At 44.7% G+C, this 18,241-nt stretch overlaps 1 protein-coding gene across 2 annotated transcripts; it reads right to left on the bottom strand.

Annotated features, from left to right (window-relative positions):
- Nucleotides 1–1,093: 1,093 nt before the first annotated feature.
- LOC100092145 (guanylate-binding protein 1) lies at nucleotides 1,094–17,870 on the bottom strand. Of its 2 annotated transcripts, XM_029063338.2 has the most exons (11): nucleotides 17,727–17,870; nucleotides 12,063–12,274; nucleotides 11,192–11,319; nucleotides 10,443–10,552; nucleotides 10,042–10,238; nucleotides 9,427–9,669; nucleotides 7,209–7,486; nucleotides 6,088–6,300; nucleotides 2,932–3,034; nucleotides 2,095–2,288; nucleotides 1,612–1,932 (listed from the first exon to the last, which is right to left on the bottom strand). In XM_029063338.2, exons 2-11 carry the CDS (start codon nucleotides 12,253–12,255, stop codon nucleotides 1,810–1,812), a joined length of 1,782 nt encoding a protein of 593 aa, XP_028919171.1. In that variant the 5' UTR covers nucleotides 12,256–12,274; nucleotides 17,727–17,870; the 3' UTR covers nucleotides 1,612–1,809. The 2 variants fall into 2 exon arrangements, with proteins under 2 accessions (XP_039767815.1, XP_028919171.1); XM_039911881.1 differs by lacking the exon at nucleotides 17,727–17,870 and having other exon boundaries at nucleotides 1,094–1,932; nucleotides 12,063–12,269.
- Nucleotides 17,871–18,241: the final 371 nt, after the last annotated feature.

Here is an 18,241-nt window from a genome sequence, read left to right as displayed (position 1 = left end):
AGGTTTGCGTTTCAGGGGCACTGCCGAATACAGCACAAAGATGAAGATCAGTATGGAAGCACTAGAAATCTGTACTAGAGAGCTCATGCAGGCCCAGAATGATCCAGGGAGGCACAGAGAGATAGTAGCCAATCAGCACCCATCCTGTGCCACGGGGGACCACCGTAGGTCATCACCACGCTGAATGACAACATCTGTTGGCCTCGGTCCGGGTGGAGGGAACCGGTCGGCTGCAGGGGATCAGTGCTCCTTTCTAATCCCGGCTCTGCCTCTTGTCGGCTGTGTGACTTTGGACAAGTCACCTGACTTCTCTGTGCCTCGGTTACCTCATCTGTAAAATGGGGATTGACTGTGAGCCCCACGTGGGACAGTCTGATGACGTTTTATACCCCCCAGAGCTTAGAACAGTGCTTTGCACATAGTAAGCGCTTAACAAATGCCATCATTATTATTATGGTCTGCTGTGTGACCTTGGGCAAGTTGCTTCATTTCTCTGTGCCTCATTTATCTCATCTGTAAAATGGGGATTGAGCCAGTGAGCCCCATGTGGGACAGGGACTGTGTCCATCCCAATATGGTTGTATCCACCCCAGTGCTTAGTACAGTGCTTGGCACATAGTAAACGCTTAACCGATACCATAATTGCTATTATTATTATTTTATATCAGCTCAACAAGTAGAGACATCTTCTCTGAAAGTTTGTGGTGGACAGAGAATGCGTCTGCAATATTTTTATGTATAGTACTTTCCGAAGCAGTGAGTACAATGCTCTGAACACAGTAAGTGCTCGATACAGTTGATTGATTGCTTGATTGATTGATAGAGAATGGTGTCCCTGGGCATTATGAGTACCATCTTGCAGCACCAAGAGAGGGGAATGTTTTGGTTTTTTTCTGCCTTTTTTTAATGGTATTAGTTTAGTGCTTAGTATGTGTCAGACACTATTCTAAGGGCTGGGGCAGATACAAAGAAATCAGGCTGGACACAGTCTATGTCTCACATGGGGCTCATAAGGTTATTCCCATTTTACAGATGAGGGAACTTATGCACAGAGAAGTGAAGTGACTTGCCCACAGTAAGTGCTCAATAAATACGATTGACTGTTGGTAAGATGATGGCATCTGCATTGAAAAATGTGATTATGATGCAATTTGCATGCCCTAGCATGCACTAATTACTACTGTTTTGAGTGTTAAAAGTTTACCTTTGGAATTCCACTGTAGGCCTGGTTGAAAAAAGGTGAAAAAGATCTTCAGACTGTGACACAGGGTAACCCGGATGTATGAGTTCATTCATTCATTCATTCATTCAATTATATTTATTGAGCATTTCATGTGCGCAGAGCATTGTATTAAGTGCTTAGGAGAGTACAGTACAGTATAAACAGACACATTCCCTGCCCACAACGAGCTTACAGTCTAGTCTATAGATTATAATTTATAATCTATAAATTATAGATATTTACATCAGTACTGTGGGCCTCGGAGGAGTGGAAGATCAAAGGGAGCAAGTCAGAGTGACACAGAAGGAAGTGGGAGAGAAGGAAAGGGCGGGCTTAGTCAGGGAAGGTCTCTTGGAGGAGATGTGCCCTCAATAAGACTTTGAAGTAGGGGAGAGTGATTGTCGGATTGGAGGAGGGATGGTTTATCGGGCCAGATGCAGGATGAGGGCGAGGGGTCGGCTGTGAGATAGATGAGATGGAGGCACAGTGTTGAAGGTTAACATCAGAGGTGCTAAAGATAAGATAAAACATCTTTGGACCATGACATAGGGTGATGTGGAAAAGTGATTACTATTGATAAAATATCTTCAGATTATGATGCAGGATGACTTAGATGAGCTACTCCTACAGTTCGACTGGAGGCAATGAATTTGAACTTGTATTTGCTTGCTTTCATTGTGGAGCCCTTCCTGAACTAATTTTGTCTGCTCCTGTGGAAAAGAGAAAAGAATCTGAGAAGCTGATATAACAAGAGCATAGGTAAAACACTGTAGAATTGCCCCTAGGTCTCTCACCACAAACCAACTCAAACCACCTTCAACTGGGAACAGGAAGAAAGGCCAATTGCTGGATTGAGGATGGTCTATGTTTACCTTGAGTTTCAAACTTATGGCCTTCTCTTGCTCTGCCAGCATGTGCTGCCACTCCTCTTCCATCTTCCGGGTCAATTGTCTCACATGTTCCTGGTAACTTTTCTCCTTCTGCTCCAGCATTTGCTGGTTCTTCTCCCGCACTTTCTGTAACAGCTTGGCTTCCTGCTCTGCAGTCTTAGATTTTGCCTTTTCCACTGATGGGAAAACAAAAAGAATAGAAATGAAGCACTTTCTGCTCCTACTTAGAATGGGACTAAGTAGGGACTGTGTCCAAAGTGATAAATTTGTATTTGCCTCAGGGGTTAGAACAGTGTTTGACATGTAGTAAGCACTTAACAAATACCATTAAAAAAACCTACTCCATTGTGTCTGCCTCCTATCCCTTTATTTGTTATAGCTCCTCCTTGGATGGAGCAAGCTCTTCTGGACAGGCCTTACAGATTTCCCTCGGAAAGTCCAAAACCAGTAAACAACAGAATACATACGCCTCGAGTCCGAGCTAAGGAGCAGACAGAAATCTGGACAGAATTCGAAGCAGCCCAGGAGAATCAAGTTTTGGTAAATCAAGAACCCTAAGACTTAATAATGCTGTATAGGGTTCCTTTCTTAAAAATATCTTGATTGTTTCATAAAGCAACTTCACATTAACTCTAACAATTTACAACACGCCTGTTGGCAGGCATTTACAGATGAGGAATCTGAGGTTTGGAAAACAAGTGATTAATGAAACATCACATTGCAGACCGCAAGCCTGAATAAGAAGTAGAACCCAGAAATCTGGAGTCCCTCTCACAAGCATTCTCCACTAGATCATGCTACATTTCATCGACTCCTTACCTGCCATCTCCTTATCCTTTTCTGAGAGTAACTTATCTGTTTGTAAAATTGCTTCCTCCATATCTTCCTTGGACCGCAAATATTTTAGAAGTGTCTCCTCAGCCTGGGCACAAGGAGGCAACCAGTCAGAAATGTGAAATAGAGAGTTGGGGTAAGAGAAATGACTTTTTTTAGTTGGGGTTGTCAGAAGGGATGACTCCCCCTTTTCATTGCCTTGTTGTCCCTGTTTCTGGAAACCCAGAATCATCCCATTTTTGAGCTCGTTATGGGCAAGGAATATATCTGTTAATTCTATTGTATTAAACTTCCCAATGCACTTAGTATGCATTCATTCATTCATTCATTCAATTGCATTTACTGAGTACTTACTGTGTGCAGAGCACTGTACTAAGCACTTGGGAAAGTACAATACAATAATGAACAATCAAATTCCATATCTACAGTCCACAAATGGGGGAGAAAGATATGAATATAAATAAAAAATGCCAGATATGTACATAAAAGCTATAGAGCTGGGAGGGTGGAAGAGCAAAGGGAACAAGTCAGGGTGATACAGAAGGGAGTGTGAGATGAGGAAGTGTGGGGCTTAGTCTGGGAAGGCTGCCCAGAGGAGATATGCCTCAATAAGGCTCTAAAGGAGGGGAGAGTAATTGTCTGTCGGATTTGAGGAGGGAGGATGTTCCAGGCTAGAGACAGGATTATAATAATAATGTTGGTATTTGTTAAGCGCTTACTATGTGCACAGCACTGTTCTAAGCGCTGGGGTAGATACAGGGTCATCAGGTTGTCCCACGTGGGGCTCACAGTTAATCCCCATTTGACAGATGAGGGAACTGAGGCACAGAGAAGTGAAGTGATTTGCCCACAGTCACACAGCTGACAAGTGACAGAGCCGGGATTTGAACCCATGAACTCTGACTCCCAAGCCCGGGGTCTTTCCATAAGCCACGATGGATGAGGGCTAGGTGCGAGCAGCAAGACAGATGAGATCGAGGCACCATAAGAAGGTGAGGACCTAAGGAGCAAAGTGTGCAGACTGGGTCATGGGAAGAGAGAAGCGAGGTGAGGTAAAAGGGGGCAAGATGGTGGAGTGCTTTAAAGGCGATGGTGAGTTTTTATTTGATGTGGAGATGGATGGGCAACCATTGGAGTTTTATGAGGAGCAGGGTGACATGTTTTGAATGTTTTTGTAGAAAAATGATCCGGGCAGCAGAGGGAAGTATGGACTGGAGAGGGGAGAGAGAGGAGGCTGGGAGGACAACAAGGAGGCTGATGCAGTAATGCAGGCGAGATAGGATGAGTGATTGCATTAACGTGGTAGCAGTTTGGATGGAGAGGAAAAGGTGGATTTTAGCGATGTTGTGAAGGTTGGACCGACAGGATTTAGCGATGGATTGAATATGTGGGTTGAATGAGAGGTGTCAAGGATAAGGCCAAGGTTATGGGCTCATGAGACAAGAAGGTTGGTGGTGCCACCTACAGTGATGGAAAAGTCAGAGGAAGGGCAGGGTTTGGGTGGAAGATAGGGAGCTCTGTTTTTGGACATGTTAAATTTAAGGTGACGGGAGGACATCCAAGTAGAGATGTCTTGAAGGCAGGAGGAGATGCGAGACTGGAGAGAGGGCGAGAGACCAGTCCTGGAGGTGCAGATTTAGGTATCAACTGCATAGAGGTTGTAGTTGAAGCCATGGGAGCAAATGAGTTCTCCAAGGGAGTGGGAGTAGATGGAGAATAGAAGGGGATCCAGAATTGAGCCTTGAGGCCCCCCTGCCCCGCAGTTAGGGGGTAGGAGGCAGAGGAGGAGCCAGAGAAGGACACTGAGAATGAATGGCCAGAGAGATATGTTTCCAGAAGAAGGAGGCAGTCCACAGTGTTGAAGGCAGCTGAGAGGTCAAGGAAGATTAGGATGGAGTAGAGGCAGTTGGATTTGGCAAGAAGCAGATATTAGTGCCCTTTGAGAGGGCGGTTTCTATGGCATGAAGAGGATGGAAGCCAAATGAGAGGGGATCAAGGAGACAATTGGAGGAGAGGAATTTACAGGAATAGTGCAGTTCTCTGCACAGAGTAAGCGCTCAGTAGTTACCATTGATTGATTGATTTTTGAGTGACAGAGTTTCTGCTTCCCACCTGAACACCCCTCTAGCATGTGCCTGATGTCACATTCTAGAAAAGAGTCAAGTCACAACAACACAGCCCAAGGGGGTTATTATTGCAATAGTAATAGCGATCGGTATGGGCAAGGACAGACAGTCTGGTGCTGTAAGAGCAAACTCGGCCCTTACAGCCGTAGAGGCGAAAAGAGCAGTCTATGATGGTTGATGGTAGTGGGTGCGAGTCCTCATCTCGGATGTTGTTCTAGTATGTTGTCTTCCCCGCTTCTGATGATGACCAATGGATGATTCTCTACTCTTGGTTTTCTGCTTAGCTCGTTGACAGCGCAGGATTGGTGTTTTTCTGCTTTATCTCATTTTCACAGATGGAAGGGTTGGGTGAAGGGACTTATGCAAGATTAAGTCCCAGCACATAAAATAAGGTTAAGTTACAGCACACAAAACAGACTCCAAAAGAATTAGCTAAATTGCCAGGGCACACAAAATGGATTCCAAAAGAATAAGATTAGTTGCCTAGTTTGGTCAGTTTCCACCCTGGCAACAGCCCACCCTTCTCCATTCCACTGCATTTCATCAAGGTGAGTTGAAGTAAACAAAGTCCCGTATAGAAAAAGATGGGCTCCTGGGGAAGATGTTGAGAAATAGGTCTAGCACTTGAGAGTTTGGAAATTCCCTTTTTGAATGGACAGATATTTTTCTGGGATTAGGACCCATCTGGCTCATGAAAATTGTGTCCCCAGCAACATGGAGAGCGCTATGGAGGAATATTTCCAACTAGTATGCCGCTCAGACAATCAATCAATCAATGCGATTTGTTGAACGCTTATCCTGAACATAGTACTGTAATAAGAGCCTGGGAGAGTACACTATAACATTCCCTGCCCGTACTGAGCTTCTCCACCAGGCAGAAAAAACTGAGGCTTTAGTGAAATGCACATTCACCCAAACACTTCGGGGACAAGGTCAGTACTGGCCACCTATGGGATTCAGATCAAAGAAGAGCAACACATAGGCCCCAGGACTAAAATGGCCTGTGAGAGCCCACCTGTAGACCCTTGTCTGGCTCCTGGTTATATTTCTTCTTCAGTTTTTGTTTCATCTGAAGAAAGAGGGTGTATCCTCCCGGTTTGGAGAAGGTCCCTTTCATTACCGCCTCCTCCAGAGGTTGGAAAATCTTTTGAATCAAGACCCAGGAATGATCGGTTGACATTTTCTCATTCTTCTTGCAGAAGTCATTCATCCTTTCCAACAGCTGGTTCTGCATTGAGACAAAAGGCAGGTGTGAAGGAAAGGCACCAGTAAATCAAAGAAGCAGCATGGCCTAACGGCAAGAACATGGGCTTAGGAGTCAGAGGATGTGGGTTCTAATCGCGGTCCTGCCACTAGTCTGCTGTATCACCTTGGGCAAGTCACTTAACTTCTCTGTGCCTCAGTTACTTCTTCTGTAAAATGGGGATTAAGACTGTGAGCCCCATGTGGGGCAACCTGATTACCTTGTATTTACTCCAGCACTTAGAACAGTGCTTGGCACATAGTAAGCACTAAACAATTACCGCTAATATTATTATTAAAGACCAAAAAAAATGGCTTTTCACTTAGACTTTCAGAAAATGTGTTCATTGATGAAAAAAAATCTAGGTTTTGGCACAAGTTTAGAAGCAGCATGGCCTCGGGGAAAGAGCATGGGCTTGGAGTCAGAAGAACGAGGATCTAATCTCTGCTCTGTCACTTGCCTGCTGTGCGACCCTGGGCAAGTCACTTAACTACTCTGTGCCTCAGTTATCTCATCTGTAAAATGGGGATTAAGACTAAGCACTATGTGGGACAGGGACTGTGCCTAAACTGATTTTAGTTTTAGCTTGTATCTCCCCCCAAACTAAGTCCAATGTCTGGCACATAGTAGAAGGTCTTCCATTGGTCTTCCATTGATCCCAAAGCACTCTCAAAGCATTTTCCTCAGAGTGTTGAGAAGACAGTTTAGTCAGCGCTTAGAACTGTGCTTGGCACATAGTAAGTGCTTAACAAATACCATCCAAAATAATCCATAATTCCTCAATTCCCTTTCCCTCGATGTCTACTTCTCTAAGAAAGATTTTCTTTTCTCTTTTCCACCTCATCCTTTTCCCTATACGGACCTAATCGTCTGTGTTGAAAGAGCAAAATTACCCCTAGCTCCTTCTGGAACTTTTGACCTTCATCCTTGAAGCAACTCTCCATGAAGACCTCAAGGGCTTTACTTTCGCTGACCGCATGAAAGTCCAGCAGCTCCTGCAAGGTGTTTGTGGGGAACCTCAGTTGACTCATCAACTTCTCATAGCAGGCTAGGGCCTTCTTAACTGCAGCTGAGTTCTCAATCTCTGCCAAGACCAACACTACATTCTCCATGCAAGGCAAGCCACCACTGGAGATGGTCTCTACATAGGTCACCACTAGGCTTTCCAGCCCTGCAAATAAAGGCAAATGAGAAAGTCAGAGGGACGGGCATAACTTGACTGGCTAGCACTGGAAGGCTGACATCCCCAGAGAAAATTCCCACTGCTTCTGTTCCTCAGAAATGCCTTTGTTTTTGCTCTGAGAAAAAGAAAAGTATTACCTTCACAATACTCGGGAACCCTGATTTAGACGACTGTTCAATTAATATTCATCAAAGGTCTACAAGTACTGGACTCTACATGAAGAGCTGCACATATAGAGAGTGATGCATGCACAGCAGCGTGGTCTAGTGGAGTCACAGGTCTCGGAGTCAGAGGTCCTGGGTTCTAATTCCAGCTCTGCCACTTCCTTGCTCTGTGACCTTAGATAAATCACTTCACTTCTCTGTGCCTCAGTTTCTTCATCTGGAAAATGGGGACTAAATATCTATCCTCTCTCCTACTTTGATTATGACAGGGTCTGTGTCTGGCCAGATCATCTCTCTCTCTCAGTGCTTAGTACAGCGTTTGGCACTGCAAGTCTGACTGTAAACTCGCTGTGGGCAGGGAACATTTCTGCCAACTCTGTGTACTGTACCCTCACAAGTACTTAGAATAGTGTTCTTGAGTGGTATATAGTAAATGCTTAATAAATACCACAGTTATAATGATTATTTCTAACACTTGGTGGAGGGGAAAAAAATTCAGTGGACAGTAAAACTATAAACATCTAATCTCCCCAACTAGATTGTAACCTCCTTGAGAAGAGCAATCATATCTATGAACTCTATTGTATTGTACTCTCCCAAATGTTTAGAAGAGTGCTCCACACACAGTGTGGCCTAGCGGATAGAACATAGGCCTGGCAGTCAGAAGAACCTGGGCTCTAATCTCTACACCTCCATGGGTCTGCTGTTTAACCTTGGGCAAGTCATTTCACTTCTCTGTGCCTCAGTTACCTCAGATGTAAAATAGGTATTAGGAATGTGTGCTCCATGTGGGGCAGGGACTGTGTCCAACGTGATTAGCTTGCATCTACACCAGTGCTTAGTACAGTGTCTGGCACATAGTTAAGCGCTTAGTTAAAGGGTGCTCAATAAATACCACTGTTTGATCAATTGATTGACCGCTCAGACAGTAGGAGTATCTTGGAAACTTGTGGGTAGAATTTCCAAAGTCAACAAAAATATTGTAATGGATCAGAACTGTAGGTCTTGTGACCAGGACAAGGACAACGAGCAGAGAATAGTGGAAAAGAGCATGCACCTGGGAGTCAGAGGATCTGGGATCTAATCCTGACTCCGCCACTTGTCTGCTGTGTGACCTTGGAAAGTCACTTAATGTCTCTGGGCCTCAGTTCCCTCATCTGTCAAATGGGAATTAATACTGTGAGCCCCATGTGGGAGTTAATTGTCCTGTATCTACCCCAGAGCTTAGTACAGTGCTTGGCACTTAGTAAACACTTAAAAAATACCATTAAAAATTAATCAATCAACCCATCAATCAATTGTATTCATTGAGCACTTACTGGGTGCAGAGTACTGTACTAAACCCTTGGGACTGTACAATATAACAGAGTTGGTAGACACACTTCTTGCCCACAACAAGCTTACAGCGTAGAGAGGGACACAGACATTAATATCAATGAAATCAATTACAAGTAATGTATGTAAGAACTGTGAGGCTGGGGGGGAGGTGGATAAAGGGAACAAATCTGGATGATGCAGAAGGGAGTGGGAGAAAAGATTAGAAGAGCGACCAAATTGGGGTTGATGGTACTTAGGGACAATATCAATTGTCTTAACAAAGATTTCAGAAGAAGTCAGCAGGATGAAAAGTGGGGCTAGGTCACGGGTTTTCTAGCCCATATAGAAAAGAGTACATCTGGGGCTCTCTGATCTCTACTGCCAGAGTTTCGTTATAGGTCATAGTAATAGTGATATTAAAAAGGCTTGGGGTAAAGGGACACTTACGAGTCCCGTTGATTACTATGTCCCCCTGCGTTGTCTTGGTTTTGGCATATTGAAAGATGTAGGAGCAGAAGCGTTCTTCCTGTTCCAGAAACTCAGTTTCCAGATCACTTTCCTGGAGCTCCTCAAGCTTCTTGAGCTTTTTCCAGTTTGTCGGTGGGACAAACACAAAGCACTTGTGGGTTGGAAAGAATTGCCGAATGCCCCGCCGCGGAAGATTAAACAGTTTGGCTTCTTCATCAGTCTCTGAGGGAGGAGAAACAGGAAGGCTGTAAAATTAAAGCAAGGTGGGTCCCTAGATCCAATCTCTGTCCGTTTCCTGTTTTTGTTTAAGTCCCATCTAACATACTTTCATATCTCACAGGGGCGAGTTTATGAGTGACTAATCACTGGATAGAGAAAAACAGAAAGAATAGGACTGGAAAGTTCCAAAATCATGAAATAGTAATACAGGAGTCCAGACTTTTGGCTACATTTGTTCCCAAATTAAACAAACTCCTTTCTCAGAATAAAGAAGCGCTGCTGGAAAACTCTACATTTTGGCCAGAGCATAGCCCTTTTCATTCCTTTCCTGAGGTGCGCTACTCAATCTGAGAATCCCACCCGTGACCCAAGGACCTCTCTTTAGTTGTAGGGCATTCTCCAGGTACTCGTCTTCAGTGATGGGGTGACCGTCTAGGTTCAGCTCCAAGGTGAAATCGCGCACAGTCCACACAAAATCTGGGAAGAAGCTCACAAATTCCGCCGAGTCATCTACCCCATCAAGACTGGGCCCAGCTCTGGTCCTGATGTGTTTTGTCAACTCTGACACATAGCTGGGGACCCAGCTAAGGAAAAGAGGGAGAAATAGCCACATCCTATCATCCCTCTTTACATCCTCTGCTCCCTCAGTATCCCTAACTGTCTCCATTCTGCTTCTTGCTCTCAGTTAAATCGACTCGAGAGAAGGGCACCCGGGGAGGAGTGAATCAAACTCTGTTCCGGCCTCGGTGATTTCCCCGAGAACACTGAAAGGATACTGGAGCTGGTCCATGGCCTGCTGATTGATAGTGCCCATGCTGTTGTACACAAGTGTGCTGCTCAGGAGAACAGCCAAAGCAAAGTTCCAGGAGTCATTCTTGGGATTCCCCTACAAAGCAAAACAAAGCTTAGGATGTGACCCAAATACAAGATCTCTAGCTCTTCCTGAACCCCTAGAACAAACGCTTGGAGGGTGAAGGTCAGTCTGAAGCCTGGAATCTTGACTGAGGGAAATACAACGAACAGATCTATCAGTGTCCAAAATTTGAGTCAATAACTCTCTAAGTAATGTCCGTTTTCTTTGCTTTATGTTAAAGAAATGTTATCTGATGGATAGAGCACGGGCCTGAGAGTCACACGGCCAAGGTTTCTAATCCCGGCATCACCTCATATCTGCTGTGTGACCTGAACTGAGTCACTCAGCTTCTCTGTACTTCAGCCGCCTCATCTGTAAAATGGGGATTAAGACCGTGAGCCCCATGTGGGACAGGGACTGTGTCCAACCTGAATAGCTTCCATCTACCCCAGCACTTAGTACAGTGCCTGACACATAATAAACACTTAATAAATACCATGAAAAAATATATCGAGTGCAAAATGGTTAATCTGGATCCAATGTCCAGGACAAGACATTCCTGGTCCCAATGGAGATTTTATCTAGAGCAGTTCACCAGAGTCCAGATTGGGCTGCTGCTGCTTAGAGGAGGGGGTTGAGCCAGATTGGAGTGATGGTCTCCTGTTTCCTCACCTTCTCCACATCTCCCAGCCCCTCGGTGTCCAGCAGAACCAGAGTGTGGTCTTTCTTTGTGGGATGAGGAACACACCACATCCAGATTCCCTTGGTGTGAGCCTGCACGGTGGAGCCCAGAGAGAAGCCTGCAAAGGGAAATGGAAAGCCATATGGGTTTTGGGCACTGAAGGGCATTGGATGACTAATTATTTGCCAATCTTTGCTGATGATACCCAGGAAATACCCTATCCCGTGGTGGTAAGAAAAATATGGTTGATGATGAGACAGCGTCTGAAATGATCTACAATGCCAGGGTTGTTTGATTGCCACTGGAGCAATGGGAATTAACCGAGAAGTGCAAATTCCTCCAATTTCAACCTTGACTCAAAGAACAACAGAGACCTGAGGCAAAGATGAACTGGGTAACTCTTAGGAAACACTGTAAGAGGTGGGATATTAGAGGTGGGATATTTTCCTAGTGAAAGATGTGTAAAGCTTCCCACATTTCCTCTCTTCAGTGGAAGAGAGTCTCGACTCTTCCTAGAGCATAGGCCTAGGAGCCACAGGACTTGGATTCTTGGGCAAGTTGCTTCATCACTCTGTGCCTCAGTTTCCTCATCTGTAAAATGGCGATTAAATCCTGTTCCTACTTTGACTGGGAGCCCCATGTGGGACAGGGACTGCATCCAACCTGATTATCTTGAATTTACCCCAGTGCTTACTACAGCTCTTGGTATAGAGTTAACACTTAACAAATACCATAATTTTTAACAAAAAGCAAGGTCAGGGGAAAGAGAAACTGCTTCGTGCTCTGTATTTCCCTGAACACTGAGGCCCTTTGGGAGATCTCTGAATGAAAGAAACCTGTAGCTCTGAGCAGGCTACTCACCCTTCTTCTGTCCCGCCAGCTGGTTCATCAGATAGGATTTCCCAGTGCGATATGGGCCCACGATGGTCACCACCACCACACGCTGGGAAATGCCAGACAGGATGGCCAGCGCCTTTGGATTCACCGCCAGCTGACCATTACTTAAGTTCTCGATTAGACATATGGGGTCGGGCATGATCTCCTTGGTGGCCATGATTACTGGAATGTGTCACCTGGAAACAAAAGGGAGATGCTCAGATTAGGAAGCAGCACCAACAACTTATTCCATGAAATCTGGATTTATTTTCAGGCCATATTCCCCATGTGCCTTGTGAGTCTCAGTTGTGATAGTGTGTGAGTAAAAATAGGAGTCGTGTTCTGTGAAGGAAATACAAAATATTATCTCATCACTGTTAATCTAAAGTTCTGCCCTCTTCACTTGTCATCAAATTAGACTGCAAGACTCTGAAGGGTGTGACCACTTCTTTATTTCTATTTTATGATTCCCATGCATTTCTGCGTAGACTGATGATGTGGATATGAAGTTGCCATATCTTTTTTTTTTGCATAGTATTCAAGTGCTTAGGTAGATATATGAGTCCATGTCTCAATTTGGGTTTACAATTTAATCCCCATTTTGCAGGTGAGGCTACTAAGGCACAAAGAAGTTAAGAGACTTGCTCAAAGTCATAGAGCAAATCGATGGGGGAGTTAGTATAAAATCCCAGGTGCTTTTGACTCCCAGGCCTGTGCTCTACCCACTAGAGAACACTGCTTTTTCCCACCTACCTTACCTCTGATTTCTTACTTAAACAGATTCCATGCACTTCAATCCTCTAATGCCAACCTACTCACTATTCCTGGATCTCATCTATCTTGCTGCTGACCTCTTGCCCATGTCCTGCTACTGGTCTGGAACATCCTCCCCCATCATATCAGGCAGTCACTCTCCTCACCTTCAAATCTTTATTAAAATCATATCTTCTCTAAGAGGCCTTCCCCAACTAAGACTTCATTTCCTTTTTTTATGGCATTTATTACTTACTATGTGCCAGACACTGTACTAAGTGCTGGAGGCAGATACAAGCTAATCTGGTTAGACACAGTCCATATCCCACATGGAACTCAGATTAAATCCCATTTTACAGATGAGGGAACTGAGGCCCAAAAACGTTAAGGGACTTGCCCAAGGTCATCCAGCAGACAAGAGATGGAGCTGGGATTAGAACCCAGATTACGCTGATTCCCAGGACTGTGCTCTATCTAGCAGGCCATGCTGCTTCCTCTTCTTCTTCTTCTTCCTTCTGCATCGCACCTGCCCTTGGATCTGTACCCCTTATTCACCCCACCCTCAGCCCCACAGAACTTACGTACAGATCCGTAATTTATATTAATGTCTGTCTCCCCCTCTAGGCCTGTTGTGGACCGGGAATCTATCATCTGTCCCTGTTATAGTGTACTCTCTCAAGTGCTTAGTATAGTGCTCTGCGTTCAGTAGGCGCTCAATAAATTCTACTGACTGATGGATCTCAGGAGGAGATCTCCTGCCTTCTCTTAGACTCAAGTTGTGCCTCCAACCTTATCCCTTCACACCTCAAAACCTTTGCCCCCTCCTTTCTTCCTTCCCTGACCACCATCTTCAAGCACTCATTCGGAAGTAGCTCCTTCCCCTCTGCTTTCAAATATGCCCAACTATCCCCTATCCTAAGACTTCCTTTAACTCCACTGCACCCTCCAATTTGCACCCCACCTCCCTCTTATCATTCCTCTCCAGATTCCTTGAGCGAGAGGTCTACAACTGCTGCCTCGACTTCTTCTCCTTCAATTTTCTCCTTGACCCTATCAAATCTGGCTCCCACTCCCTTCACTCCATAGAAACTGCCCTCACTAAAGTCGCGGTGATCTCTTTCTTGCCCAATCCAATGGCCTCTACTCCATCCTAATCCTCCTCAAGTTCTCAGCAGACTTCGACACTGTGAACCACTCCCTTCTCCGGGAAACAGCACTCGACCTCAGCTTCGCTGACACTGTCCTCTCCTGGTTCTCCTCCTATCTCTCGCCTGCTCATTCTTAGTCTCTTTTGCAGGCTCCCGCTTTGCCTCTCACCCTCAATCTATGGGAGTCCCTCAAGGCTCATTTCTGAGTCACTTTTATTCTCCATCGACACCCACTCCCTTGGAGGACTCATTCTCTCCCATGGCTTCAACTACCATTTCTAAGCAGATGATTCCCAAACTTACCTCTCCAGACCTGACTTCTCTCTCCTTTTCTTGCATTTCCTCCTGCCTTCGGGATCTCTCTACTTGGATGTCCCACAGGCACCTCAAACTTAACATGGGCAGAAGTAAATTCCTCATCTTCCTGCCCAAATCCTCTCCTCCCACTGGCTTTCCCATTATTGTAGACGTTCCCCCCATCTTCTCTGTATCATGAGCCCATATTATCTTGAGATTATCCTCAACTCACCTCTCTCATATTCTTCACCTCTCTAATATTTCTTAAATATTAAATAGTAAATTGACACTCACCTCTCTAATATCCCTTTGTTGGTAAGGTTCACCAAATCCTTTTGGTTCTACCTTTAAAAAGATGTAGAATCCACCCCTTTCTCTCCACCCTCTAGGCTGTAAGCTTGTTGTGAAGAGTGAACTTGTCTACCAATTCTGTTGTACTGTACTCTCTCAAGTGCCTAGGACAATGCTCTGCACACAGTAAGTGCTCAATAAATGCCATTGATTGGTCGATTGATCATTCCTTTCCTCCAACTGTCTCCTGGACCCCCTCTGATCTGGCTTCCGTCCCCTTCACTCCACAGAAACCGCCCTCTCGAAGGTCACCAGTGATCTCCTTCTCGCCAAATCCAAAGACTTCTACTCCATCCTAATCCTCCTCGATCTCTCAGCTGCCTTCGGCACCGACGACTACCTCCTCCTCCTGGAAACATTATCCAACCTTGGCTTCACAGACGCTGTCCTCTCCTGGGTCTCCTCTTATCTCTCTGACCTGCTCATTATCTGTCTCCTTTGTGGGCTCCTCCTCTATTTCTCACTTCCTATCTGTGAGGCGCTTTCAAGACTCAGCTCTGGGTCTTCCTCTATTCTCCATCTACATCCACTCCCTTCCCATGGCTTCAACTAACACCTCTATGCGGATGACACCCAAATCTACCTCTCCAGCTCTGATCTCTCTCCCTCTCTGCAGTCTCGCATTTTCTCCTCACTTCAGGACCTCTCTACTTAGATGTCCTCCCATCGCCTCAAGCTTAACAAGCCCAAACAGAACTCTTTCTAGTCCCTCCCATACCCTGTCCTCTTCCTGACTTTCCCATCACTGTAGATGGCACCACCATCCTTCCTGTCTCACAAGCCCATAACCTTGGCGCTATCCTTGACTTCTCTCTCATTCAACCCACATAGTCAATCCATCACAAACTGTCAGTTTCACCTTCACAACATCACTAAAATTGGCCCTTTCCTCTCCATACAAACTGCTTCCATGTTAATACAATCACTCAACCTCTTCTGCCTTGATTACCATATCACCCTCCTTGCTGACCTACCCAAGCTCCTGTCTCTTCCCACTCTAGTCCATACTGCGTCCTACCTGATTTCTTATATTCACCCCAGCACTTAGTACAGTGCCTGGCACATAGTAAGGGCTTAATACCATAATTATTATCATTATTATTCACTCTGTTGCCCAGATTATTTTCCTACAAAAACATTCAGGACATGTTTCCCCTCTCCTCAAGAAACTCCACTGGTTGCCCATCCACCTCTGCCTCAAACAAAAACTTCTCACCATTGGCTTTAAAGCACTCAATCACTTCTCTCCCTCCTATCTCACCTCGCTAGTCTCCTATTACAACCCAGCCCACACAATTCACTCCTTAACACTGATCTTCTCACTGTACCCCATCCGTCTATATCTCTAAATCGCTTCTGGCCTCTCATCCATATCCTGCCTCTGGGCTGGAATGCCCTCCCTCCTCAAATCTGACAATGACTCTCACTCACTTCATAGCCTTATTGAAGGCACATTTCCTCCATGAGGCCTTCCCTAAGACCCCTTTCCTTTCCTTCTACTCCCCTCTGCGTAACCCTGACTTGCTCCCTTGATTCATCTCCCATAAAACTGTTTGTCTCCCTCTTCGGACTGTAAGCTCCTGGTGTACAGGGAATGTGTCTATTACTGAATTGCACTCTCCCAAACACTTACTACAGTGTTCTGTGCACAGTAAGCACTCAGTAAATGCAACTGAATGACTACTGAGTGCCTGCCTCAGGGTCTAAGGAAGTTTCTGACTCTACTAAGCTCCATGAGACTTAACATTTAACAAATTTAACTCTGAACAAAGGGTCACTCAAGGCAGGAAACTGTGAAACTCCATTTTACACTCTTTGTAAAACCACACTGGCTAATGGGAGCCTCTGCTCCTCACAGTCATTTTACGACAGCCTCAGCCACCATTACATAGAAAACTGACTGGCTCCCTTTATTCATCCCCCCTCTCAGCTCCACAGCACTTATGTACATATTCGTAATTTATTCTATTATTGTCTCTCTCCCCCTCTAGACTGTAAACTAATTGTGTGCAGGGAATAAATCTGTTATATTGGACTATCCCAGGCACTTAATACCGTTCTCTGCACACACACTAAGCACTCAATAAATACGATTGATTGATCGGATTCAATACCCGTTCTCATTCCTCCTTAGACTGTGAGCCCCAAATACGGGACAGGGACTATATCCAACCTGATTGGCTTGCATCTACCCCAGTGCTTCGCACAGTGTCCGGCACATAGTAAGCATTTACTCATTCATTCATTCATTCAATCATATTTATTGAGTGCTTCCCGTGTGCAGAGCACTGTACTAAGTATTTGAAAAGTACAATTCAGCAATAAAGACAAACAATCCCTGCCCACATCAGGCTTAGTCTAGGAGGGGGAAGACAGACATCAAAACAAGTAAAAGGTATTAATATAAATAAATAGAATTATAGATATATACATATCAAAACAAGTAAACAGGCATAAATATAAATAAATAGAATTATAGCTATATGCATATATATATGTATATATATATATATATATACACACACACACACAAGTGCTGTGGAGCAGGAAGAGGTGGGTAGAGCAAAGGGAACATGTAAAAAAATGGGCAACCGATCAATTCTCAGGTTCTTTGGACAGTGGTTTAATCGTGTTTCCCTGAAAAAGACTTGGAGGTGGGAAGGTAATTCATTCATTCAATTCAATCATATTTATTGAAAGATTAATTTATGTAAAGAGCACTGTATTAAGTTCTTGGCAGAGTACATTATAAAAATAGACACATTCCGTCCCCACAGCAAATTGCCCGGAAAAGACAAAGAAGACAGACTACAGAGCTGGGAAAGAGAGGGAAGTGCATTATCTGGGCTTATCCTTCTCCAACTGCTCATTGATTCTCATAGCCAAGAGTTAATGGCACCAGGTCGTAAAAGCCATCCCTCTTTACTGAACTGGGGTCCCCACAAAGCACAGTCATCTCCCCTCCCTCTTCACGATGTGCTCAAGACACCCCCAGTCTCTCTAAGAGAGTGGAGGGAGGAAATAGGAGAGTTGGGAGGCAGGAGAAAAGAAACCCTCCGGGGTAGAAAGTTTCTTAGAAAAAGATGAAAGCAATTCCTACCAGTTCCACTTTGCTTCAAACTGATTGTTTCCGCATAGTTACAGGTCCTTTTTCATACTGGATTTTTGCTCCTCTTGCTTCCTTTCTGAAAACTGCCCCTCTGTTTTGAGTCTTTTCAAATCTGGATGCCAGTGATTCTCAAGAGGAGATGAAACTGAAAGTAAAATTGATGCATGCTCTGAGTCAGAGAATAGTACAGGTACTATAACTTTGTTATGTAAATGTGTAGGACACAGAAAGAAGGAGAAAACAATCTGAGACAATAATTTTGGGGAGTTTTGTTTGCTTGTTTGCTTGTTTGCTTTAATGGTATTTGTTTAGCCCTTCTTACATGCCAGACACTGTACTTGGGGCTGGGGTAGATCCAAGTTAATTAGGTTAGATACAGTCTATATCCCACATGGGGCTCACAGTCTCAATCTCCAGTAAGATGAGGTAACTGAGGCACAGAAAAGTTAAGTGACTTGCCCAAGGTCATGCATCAGAGAAGTGGTGGAACTGGGATTAGAACCCAG

The sequence above is a fragment of the Ornithorhynchus anatinus genome, chromosome 4 (genome assembly GCF_004115215.2).
Source record: "Ornithorhynchus anatinus isolate Pmale09 chromosome 4, mOrnAna1.pri.v4, whole genome shotgun sequence".
Lineage (NCBI taxonomy): Eukaryota > Metazoa > Chordata > Mammalia > Monotremata > Ornithorhynchidae > Ornithorhynchus > Ornithorhynchus anatinus.
The sequence above is the reverse complement of the archived record's forward strand: the minus strand, read 5'-3'. Positions and strand labels throughout refer to the sequence as shown.